This window comes from Plectropomus leopardus, chromosome 6, assembly GCF_026936395.1.
Source record: "Plectropomus leopardus strain MGB_pleo_1.0 chromosome 6, ASM2693639v1, whole genome shotgun sequence".
Taxonomy (NCBI): Eukaryota; Metazoa; Chordata; class Actinopteri; order Perciformes; family Serranidae; genus Plectropomus; species Plectropomus leopardus.
The window spans coordinates 31,692,131-31,703,349 of NC_142181.1; the positions used below are offsets into that span (position 1 = coordinate 31,692,131).

General features: G+C 38.4%; 1 protein-coding gene across 1 annotated transcript; it reads left to right on the top strand.

Moving 5' to 3' along the window:
• Positions 1-545: 545 nt before the first annotated feature.
• On the top strand, positions 546-7,785 carry LOC121943487 (cytochrome P450 2G1-like). Its single transcript, XM_088079235.1, has 9 exons — positions 546-777; positions 878-1,040; positions 1,153-1,302; positions 2,708-2,868; positions 3,587-3,763; positions 4,159-4,300; positions 5,135-5,322; positions 5,403-5,544; positions 5,734-7,785. Exons 1-9 carry the CDS (start codon positions 607-609, stop codon positions 5,913-5,915), a joined length of 1,476 nt encoding a protein of 491 aa, XP_087935361.1. The 5' UTR covers positions 546-606; the 3' UTR covers positions 5,916-7,785.
• The last annotated feature ends 3,434 nt before the right edge of the window (positions 7,786-11,219 follow it).

Below are 11,219 nucleotides of genomic sequence, written 5' to 3' on the forward strand. Positions count from 1 at the left end.
TCACTAAAGAACACCTTTGGTGACTAAAAAAGCTGGAAACAAAACAATGACTAGCTTAAAAACAATTGCTTTTTCTGGCACTATCCCTGCTGGAAAAACAGCGATGAGTTGCCAAGACTAACCCACATTTAAATTCTGCATTCTAAAATGCAGCTGGAAATACAGCAGTGACTCACAATCGATTTTGTTGTTTTTTGGTATCGAATTTTGATATGATACGTATGAAATATAACATAATTGTAGTTTGCAAACCCCAAAGTTAATGCTTCTTGGTTTTCAAATGTACCTTACAATAAGCAGCAAGATAAAAATGCATGTTCATTCCTGCCAGTTTGTTCAGCATCAACCTCAGGCAGGAGACAGGAAGTGAATTATATGTTTTATCCCTATAATTCAGTCAGTTGTTTGCTTTGTCATACTGGCTTTTACTCAATGAAAATCAATATTTAAGCGAAGGTGTACTACCAACAGTAGAGTCACATGGTTCACCTCCTGCCAGCATCCTGTTAAATATAAACACATATTCAAATATAAGCACCATCCGCAGGTTACAACTGAGCAGAGATCTGTAGGGCAGAGTTGAGAAGAAAAAGTGTAGCATGCACTATGGACTTTTCTGCAACGGTGATCTGCGCAGGGCTCATTTTAGGTCTGCTGTGGTTGTTTGGTGTCAAAAACAGTCAAAAGTATCGTTTGCCTCCAGGACCCTTCGCACTTCCTCTTATAGGAAACCTGCCACAACTGAGCAAAGATGCACCTTTCAAAAGCTTCATTAAGGTAAGAATTTATTTTGCATAATTCAATTCTAATTGACTTTTGCTCACAAATGATGAACTTTGCATCAGAAAGTTTCCTAATAACTCATGTCTTTTTGCAGCTCGGTGAAACCTACGGTCCCGTGATGACGTTGTACCTGGGCTGGCAGCGGACAGTTGTTCTGGTCGGATATGAAGCAGTGAATGAGGCTCTGGTGGACCAGGCAGATGACTTCACAGGCAGAGGGCCACTGCCATTCCTGTTCAAGGCTACCAAGGGCTACGGTAACACAAGACACTTAAAATCTGTTATCTCTGTTAAGATTTTTCAATGGTTTCATGCCTGCATGTGTGTCAAACTCCAGCTGGTCAACAAGTACACGTTTCCTTGTGTCAGGTTTGGGGATCAGTAATGGGGAGCGTTGGCGCCAGCTGCGACGTTTCACCCTGACCACACTGAGAGACTTTGGGATGGGTCGAAAGGGGATGGAGGAGTGGATCCAAGAGGAGAGCAAATACCTGAAGGCCCGCATAGATACATTCAAAGGTGTGTTTTCAGCTGTAAGAGCACATATTTTACACGTGGGTTAATGTGAATGCCTGTCTCTTTGAAATTACAGAAGTTGCAAAAATGATGAAACTAAAAATTTTGCCAAAATGTTTGCTCACAATGTATTTCTATTGTTTTTCGCAAAAATAGGCAGTCTTTCAATTCAGTATCCACTCATAGTGACTGCAGCATAATGTTTTTATTGCCTTTTTTGAGTAGCATGTAACCAAATTCATAATTTTTCAATAACCTGAAACCAAAGTGCTTTTGTTTCTTAAACCAAGATAGGAATGTGAACATGAACCCAAAGTTCTGGTGTCAAGGTCCTGCACTTTCTACGCCCACCATCCTCCCCAACCACCTCCTTCGTAAGCCTACGCAAAACATGAATGTAGAATAGAAAGCCTTTATTATCATTACACAATGTATGACAAAACTAAAAATGAATCACCTTTAGGTGCACAACATTCAGACATCCTCAGTAGCTCAGTAAACATACCTTCAAGTGCAAATAGCATTTGAATATAAATATAGAAGAATACAAATATAACATTGCACAAGAAAAAAGGTATATTGCACAAATAATTATTGCACATGTGGAGTGTATTATTATCTGAAAGAAGTGTTTCTAAACAGAATCCAGGCAGTAATTACTGAGAATAAGGGCGTAGGTTTCATTTCAACTTTGGAGGGGACACATATAAAATGTAGGGTTTGTGGGTCCTCTGCCAGAAAATTTTGAACCTTTAACATTTAATTTCCTGCATTCTTGTTACATTCTTATGCAAAAATTGTTTTGCTTTTTTATTTTCAAAATAAAGGTTGTGCTACTTTCATGTTTTTATTGGAGTAGACAAATGCGCATTCTGAATATTAAAGGGGGACGTGTCATGGCTTCCTCCCTGAAGTCTACACCAATGTAAAAACACATCTTTAATCATAAACCTCAAGCAAAAATTTAAAAATAATGTTGTATATCTGCACTAGACACAGGTCTGAAGTCAATAACTGCAAAAAGTGTGGAGCTTTGTTGGACTGCTCGGTGTGTTTGTCTGGCTGCACTCTTTAATCCTCATCAGTTTCTGATGTGTTACATAACCTGCTATAGCACTGGAGCTTCACTAACAGCCCTCATTTAAATAAAACAGGACATTTTAAATTGCATTTTAACTGTCTCACTGGAGGCGAACAACTTGCCAATTTTAATTTAAATAATACTTAATCAGAATAGGTTTTTTTGGGGTTTTTTTTTTTTACATTTTATATAGATCAATAAAAGTTAATGATTGAACACAGTGTATAAAAAACATTTGCATGGCAGGTAAACATGCTCTCAATGGTTTTTTGGCTGTTGCATTATTTATTTACTTGTTTTTATTTATGTGTTTCTCTTTTCTTCCAGCCACACCATTTGACCCCACATTCTTACTGAGCCGCACTGTGTCCAATGTGATCTGCTGCCTGGTGTTTGGTCAACGCTTCCGTTATGAAGACAAGAAGTTCCTGCACGTCCTCAACATCATATCTGAGATTTTACAGTTCAATAGCAGCACCAGGGGTCAGGTAAGTGGAGGTTCCAAGGATGCTGTTCTTTCAAATACAACTTAATGCACTGTAAAATCCAACAAGTTGATTTTAGTTAAAAAATCTAACATAATTAATATAACTATTCGTCTTAATTAATGTTTTCTTTATATCTAATGGTTATGTTTACTTAAAACTTTGTTATATTTAATTTTGTGGGTTAGGGTTGGTTGTTGCAATTTAAAAATCACAAGTTTAATTTAATCAATCTTTCTAAGTGTTTGCGACTTCAATAAACCAAGTTTACTGTGCTATATATCTGTATTCTACTGGTTGCAAACTAGTTAATCATATTTGTTTTTTTCTTAAACATATTAAGAAAACAGAACTTGCAGATCTCCTAACTTTATCATTGGCAAATTCTTCTTTGTGATGACCAAGTTAAGTCAGACGAACTTGGTTCACTGAATTTGCTAAAACTTCAAGTTGCAACAACTTAACAAAACTAAGTAAAATAGCTAGTAGCTTTCAAGTAAACTTAACAATTATATATAAAGTAAAAATGTATTAGGATCAATAGTTATATTTACTTTCTTTTTCAAGGCAATCAGTTGCCAAGATTATTTAAAATAAGATCAACTTGGCATATTTTACAGTGTGTTTTTTTAGGTGAGGTTTTCATATGATATGATTATATGATATGATTATTTTTATTGGGAAATAAAGCTGCAGTGCGCTGTGTGCTTCCATCCCACAGATGTACAACATCTTTCCTTGGCTCCTGGAGCATCTGCCTGGCCACCAGCACACTGTTTTTGCACAGGTTGATGAGGTGAGAGAGTTTATCAAGATGAAGATCCAAGAGCACAAAGAGACACTGGACCCCAGCTCCCCGAGGGACTTTATCGACTGCTTTCTCCTTCGAATGAATCAGGTTGGAAAGAACTTGATATTGAAGTTGTATCAGTTACAGTAAACACTTAAAGATGAGGAAAGCAGAAATCTGGAAATGGGCATATGCACACGCTTCATTCAGTAATCCATTGGTCAATATGGTCGATGTTATGAACTGCAGAATAAAGTTACAGTGTGGATATCTCCTTGAGGTCCAGCTGATAAACCCATAACGCTAGCTCTCTGTACCCTCACCACATTACAAGCTGTGACAGATCAATTTTTTGGAATTAAACTGTTTTATTAATCAAATTATTTAATTTAAAGAAACAAAAGCCCAAATGTGCTTATGAAATCTGATTACTTAATGTGTTTTTTTTTTTTTTTTTTGTTGTTTGGCATCTTATGACACATTTTCTCCCTTCATCCTCTCAGGAAAAGGACAATCCCACAACTGAGTTTCACCATGAAAACTTGGTCTCTACAGTGATGAATCTCTTCCTGGCAGGAACAGAAACCACTAGCTCCACCATCAGATATGCCCTCAGTGTGCTGATCAAATATCCTGATATACAGCGTAGGTCCCTTGCAGTTGTCTTGTCTTGTTCTTACCAATTCTACAAATATTATGGACAAGAATTGAATAGTCCTGTCTTTTGTGAGATAGTATGTCAGGAAAATGAATTGGAGTTTCACAGGACTACAAAGGCATGACCTGCCCTGCTCTAAATGGCTGGTACTGGTTGCCTCTGCTGATTGGGCTGATTAGGTTTAGGCGAGAGAAGCAAAATCGGCCCAGGTTAACCCTTTGAAATCATGGAAAATAGGCCTATTGTCTTTCAAAAACATAGGAAGAAGGCAATGAGCAATTTAGAAGGAATGACCCAAGAATTAAGAAGAAATTAGTAAAAAGCACAAAGAAAGAAAGAAAGAAAGAACAGGAAATTGGCTTTTTCCCCCTAAACTATAGCTTGTTTAAAAAAAAAAAATCCTTAAATTGCTCATTGCCCTCGTTTCTCATGTTTTCTTTAAAGAAATCAAACCAATTTGCTCAGTGTTAAAAAATCTTTAAAATAAATAAATAAATAAATATTTTAGGGATAAATAACCTGTGGGGTGCCACAGGGGTCAATTGTTGGACCCATTTTATTTTCATTGCATATGCTCCTCTAGGGCACTCAATCTGTCAATTTGGTTGTGTTTTTTTTTTCATCATTGCTATGCTGATGATGTGCAACTCATCTTCTGCAAATCTTCTGCAAGGCTGCTTACTAAGACCTCCACAAGGATTACTCTGTTAAATTAAAAAGGAAATTCTAAATAAAAAGTAGAAAATAGCTAATAATAATAGAAAAATATTGTACCTGCCTACTAACAGAATGGAAAATATGTTTTTCTTTGCCCTGTACAGAGAAAATGCAGCAGGAGATTGACTCTGTGATTGAAAAAGGCCTTTGTCCAAGAATGGAGAACAGGAAGTCCCTCCCCTTCACAGATGCTGTCATCCATGAGGTGCAGCGTTTTCTGGACATTGTCCCCTTCAGCCTCCCTCATTACTCACTCAAGGACATCTCTTTTAGGGGTTACACAATCCCCAAGGTATTATAAATCCCAATATATCCCATTCATCAGAGGAAAAATATATTATTACAATAACATTATATCTAATATCTCTATAGGGCACTATGATTATTCCACTGTTGCACTCTGTGCTGAAAGAGGAAAAGCAATGGGCCACTCCCTGGTCCTTCAACCCCAAGCACTTCCTGGACCAGAACAGCAACTTTAAGAAAAATCCTGCTTTCCTGCCATTTGCTGCAGGTAAAACACTGTCCTCACTGACTTTATACATCATCAGTAATCGTGCATATTTGCAAACCTCATATTAATCTGTATTTCATTTAATAGTTCTGTTTGTGAATGCAGTTTGTTCATGACTAATGGCTCATACATCTTATCATATACATCTCATCAAACATCATATATTGTTTGTGGTGTGTCTCTTTACAGGGAAGAGAGCCTGTGTCGGCGAATCTCTGGCTCGTATGGAGCTTTTTATCTTCCTCGTGTCACTGTTGAAGAATTTCACCTTCTCCTGCTCTGAGGGCCCTGACAGTATAAACCTCATTCCAGAGTACAGTGGCTTTGCCAATGTGCCTCGCAGGTACCACATTATCGCCACACCCCGGTGAGAGGAGGAGCAGCACTCGGACCAACAGTGCATGCTCACTATGTGTAAACAGTTCGCCTTAATTTGCACCTGCCCTGCCCCACTGGTCATTTGTATCCATCCACAATCCACCGCGTCCTTCTCTACCAGAGAAGGTTTCACTTTAGTATTTTCTGGATATATACAGAGTGGTTCAAAAAGTCACTAGAGCTGCAGCTGTGTTGATGTGATCTAATTTGTCTGGATACAGCTATAGAGCCAGGGCCTTGTTCATTCTTATGAGAGCTGCTCATTGGTGCATAAAGCAAAAATCTCTTTACCTGGGTATAAAATACCTGGATCTACTGGCCCATAATGCATGTGAACTACAGACTTATGGTGGCTGATGTGCCCGAGCGGGTAATTTCTGCCAGCAGAGCAACTGACTTCCAGTTTAGCACTTTGCTAGCTTGCTAGCTCTTTTAGACTTTCCAAATGTTATCAAACTGGACGGCTTAAATCTAGATAGGGATAGAAGATGTTTCGCGGGGGTTTTGATGCTCACAAAAAATGATTTACTGATTTACAAGTGTCTCTTTTCCAATATAAGTCAATGGGGAAAAGTCTTTCTGGGCCAGTGGGCAACACGTGGTCAACCCAGCAATGTAATTTCAATGTAATTTGGCCACTATGGAAAATTTGCATCAGAGCCTGGCGCACTTCCTGGGGGCCTGTGTACTCCCTCTCCATGCGCTTGGTCCATGTCACAGAAATTCCAACATGATGTGTACAGGAAATCAGTCACTTCCAATACAAAATAAATAGGAGTGGATTTCTGGTCGCATGTAGTTGTGTATAGTGGGCATGCAACGCATTCTGACTCACTCACATGGATGAAAAACAGCTGATGTTTGCTGGCCAATAAAGAGGTGAGGCTTATCAGACTCAAAATTTAAGGAACAGCTTCTCTCCAAGCATAACTGTGAATTCTCTTGTCTTTTGCTTTGGTTGTCTTTTCATGTATATTTTACTTTTGTCCATATTTTAATCAATTATTGGTCCATTTGTTGTAAACATGCTTTTTTACCCAACAAAAAGTGATACATTACTGCAATAAAAACAAATAATAATTAACTTTACATCGAGCACTTTTTATGCAAGGGATGCAGCTCAAAGTGCTTCACAATAAAAGAAGTGCAAAAGAAGAAACAAGAAGAAACAACCTAAGACATGTAAAAATAAAAATATATTGCTTTTTTTTAAAGAAAGTCCTTAATCCTTTTATACATGCAAATGGAAATAAATGACTTCCTGCTGAGGAAGTTATAGTTATTTTGTTTAAAGACATGTTCTGTGATTCTAAATTAGATCTGAGTGGAAGAAGAGCTGTTAAATGAGGACATCTTCCCACTTGTAAAATTCAGAAAATTTAAAAAGACTTGAAAAAGTCATCTAAGACTATTTTATTATGTCTCCACACCCGCAATAGTCAAGTTATTCAATGTCCATTAATTAGACACATCAGAAACTAGCAATGACCACTACTGCAGATGGCTGATATTTTCAAGGTTATTTTTTTAAAATTCAGATTCAAAACATTTGACACTATAGCCACATGAGATTATGAGACAACAGGTCACACAAGCCCCTTTATACACAGAGATTGTGCTTAAGAGCTGCCACAAAGTCCCTTCTTTAGTGCCTCCTTTGCATATTTACACAGAGCCAAATGATGGTGGCATCATTCCACCAACATCATTACCACCATTTACTTTCTTTGTGACCTGGCAGCTGATCTTCCTTGGGTGATGTGAGGGTCTAAGGGCAGAGGGATGTTGTACACTGTGAAGCCCTCTAAGGCAAACCATGTTTTGTGAAAATGGGCTCTATAAATAAAAATTGACTTGACTTGACTTGACTTGATCTCATCCTCTGCTCAGAGGCCAGACAACTCTTTCCCCTCTCTTTGAGGTCTTTCTGTTTCTCTTTGTGGTCATTGTCAGTCTCTTTCAGGTTGTATGTGTTCACATAAGTCATAATATGCAGGGTGTAGGCCAGGGGAGTGAAAACATTTAGGACCCATTTTGGACCCAGTAGACTGGTTCAGTGATCAACCTATGACTATAGCCCAGGCATGTTTACATTCTGGCCTGCAGTCAATTTGAAATGGCCCTCGGCTTTATTTTCAAAATACAATATATGTTGCCTACAATATTGGTTAGGAAGGTCACTTTGCATTTTTTTCCATTCGCCTCTGGGCAGGGCTCATTTTAGGTCTGCTGTGGTTGTTTAGTGTCAAAAACAGTCACAAGTATTGTTTGCCTCCAGGACCCTTTGCACTTCCTCTTATAGGAAACCTGCCACAACTGAGCAAAGATGCACCTTTCAAAAGCTTCATTAAAGTAAGAATTTGTTTTGCATAATTCAATTCTAATTGACTTTTGCTCACAAATGATGAACTTTACATCAGAAAATTTCCTAATAACTCCTGTCTTTTTGCAGCTAAATGAAACCTACGGTCCTGCAATGATGTTGTACCTGGGCTTTCATTGAATATTTTTACATTTTATATTAATCAATAGAAGTTAATGATTGAACACAGTGTCTAAAAAACATTTGGATGGCAGGTGAAGCATGCTCTCAATTGTTTTTTGACTTCTGCATTATTTATTTATTTTTTTTTTAGATTTATGTGTTTCTCTTTTCTCCCAGCCATGTCATTTAACTCCACATTCTTGTTGAGCCACATTGCATCCAATGTGATCTGCTGCCTGGTGTATGGCCAACGCTTCAGTTATGAAGACAAGAAGTTCCTGCACCTCCTCAACATCATATCTGAGATTTGACATTTTAATAGCAGCACTAGGGGTCAGGTAAGTGGAGGTTTGGAGGCAGGTGGTCCTTCAAAAACAGCTTCGTACAAGTCTGGTTTTAATATCCATACTGTGCATTCACACCAAACATGAAAAATGTGCCTATGTTAGCTTGGAGAGGCAGCTAACAGCTGAAATACAACTGAAAGCTGGATGTAAACAGACAGTCTCCGTACTCTGAAGCAGAGTGAACCAAGACACACACTCTTTATTATTTATCAGACTGTCACAACGCATTACACGCCCTGCTGTTTACTTTCGACAATAAAAGACCAACTTCAATTACTCAGAGATACTGAGACGCAACTCAACAAAATTAGCTTACACAAGACAGAGGTCTATTTTTGGAGCTTACCATGCAATTTATATCTTTGCTGACCAATCTCCAAGCCTTCTAGGTCCCAGAGTGAATGTCTCAGTAACATTGTGAAAATCTCAACTGACAGACTATCACAACACAGCCTCACGCGAAATTCTTATATACGCATATATCGCATATTCATGCAAGTACTTGATCTTGAAGTTACAGTAAACAGTTAAAATTGGGCAAAGCAGAAATCTGTAAATGGGCATGTACATGCTTCATTTCGTAATTTACTGGTCGATATGGTCAATGTCAAGAACTGCAGAATGAAGTTACAGTGTGGATATCTCCTTGAGCTCCTGCTGACAAGCCCATAACGCTAGCTCTCTGCACCCTCACCTCCCACATTACAACTGTGACAGATCAAATTTCTGGAATAAAACTGTTCATTCATCATCTTATAACACAATCTCCCCCTTTGTCCTGTCAGGAAAAGAACAACCCCACAACTGAGCTCCACCATGAAAACTTGGTCTCTACAGTGATGAATCTCTTCCTGGCAGAAACAGACTTCATCAGCTCCACTGTCAGATATGCCCTCAGTGTGCTGATCAAATACCCTGACATACAGGGTAGGTCTCTGAAAATTCCTATTTTTGTGAGGTTATATGGCAATGAAGCGAAATTTGTGTTTCCTAGGATAGCGAAGCCACGGCCTGCCCTGCCCTGCTGTGCCTGAGATTTTATATTACTGCTTGCGTTTGTTGTTTGGGTTTATGCAAGAGATGTAGGATTGGTTCAGGTTAAGGTTAAAATGTCAGCGTTAAGTTGAAAAATAAGGCAGAGGAAGGCAGGCCATACTTGCTTTCTTTCACATCCAGGATTTTAGAAAAGTTGGTCTGCAAGCGTCTTCTCTACTGGTTGAAGAAAATGATACATCTGACAAATACCAGTCTGGCTTTTGTCAGAAACGCATTACTGAGACAGCTCTGCTGAGGGTCACAAATTATTTTCTCATGCAGCTATACAAAGGGGAAATTGCCAATTTAGTTCTCATAGATTTGTCTGTTGCCTTTGACACAATTGATCATGCTATTCTAATTGGTCAGCTGGATGCTCCTCTAGGGCACTTAAATCATCAATTTGGTTGTGCTTTTGTATCATTGATACACTGATGATGTGCAGCTTTGCTTATCTATTAAGCCTGGTGACCTCTCAAATCTACCTATTCTGTACAAGTATCTGGTCATGATCAGCAACTGGATGTCTAAACATTTTCTTCAATTGAATCACCATAAAATTGAAGTTCTCATTTTCGCCTCAGAAAAAGTATCTAATAACATCCATCAAACTCCTTGGTTTAATGGCCACATGCAGAAAATTGTCTGCAAGACTGCTTACTAAGACCTAAGATTATTCTGTTAAATTAAAAATGAAAAACTTAATAAAAAGTAAAAAAATAAAAAATAACAATTGAAAAATCCTGTAATTACCTCATAACAGAATGGACAACATGTTTTGCTTTGCTCTGTACAGAGAAAATGCAGCAGGAGATTGACTCTGTGATTGAAACAGGCCTTTGTCCAAAAATGGAGAACAGGAAGTCCCTCCCGTCATCCATGAGGTGCAGTGTTTTCTGGACATTGCCCCCTTCAGTGTACCTCACTGCTCACTCAAGGACATCTCTTTTAGGAGTTACACAATTCCCAAGGTATTATAAATCTCAATATATCCTATTCATTAGATAAAAATACATTAATTACAATAATAATATATCTAAAATCTGTCTAGGGCACTGTGATTATTCTGCTGTTGCACTCTGTGCTGAAAGTGGAAAAGCAATGGGTGACTTCCCTGTCCTTCAACCCCAAGCACTTCCTGAATCAGAATATCAACTTCAAGAAACTTTTTATCTTCCTTGTGTCACTCTTGCAGAATTTCACCTTCACTTGCTCTGAGGGCCCTGACAGTATAAGCCTCGTTCCACGCCACGGTGAGAAGAGGAGCAGCACTCAGACTCAGTCTCATCATTGCTTGAAGCATTCTCACTCACTCTCACCCAGGATGATGATACAACACACTGCTTCTTTGTGGCTCAACACTCTTTCCTGTACAGTTGATGTTATCTGGCTGATAAAGCAGAAAACTCAAAATTTAAGCTTTTGTCCAA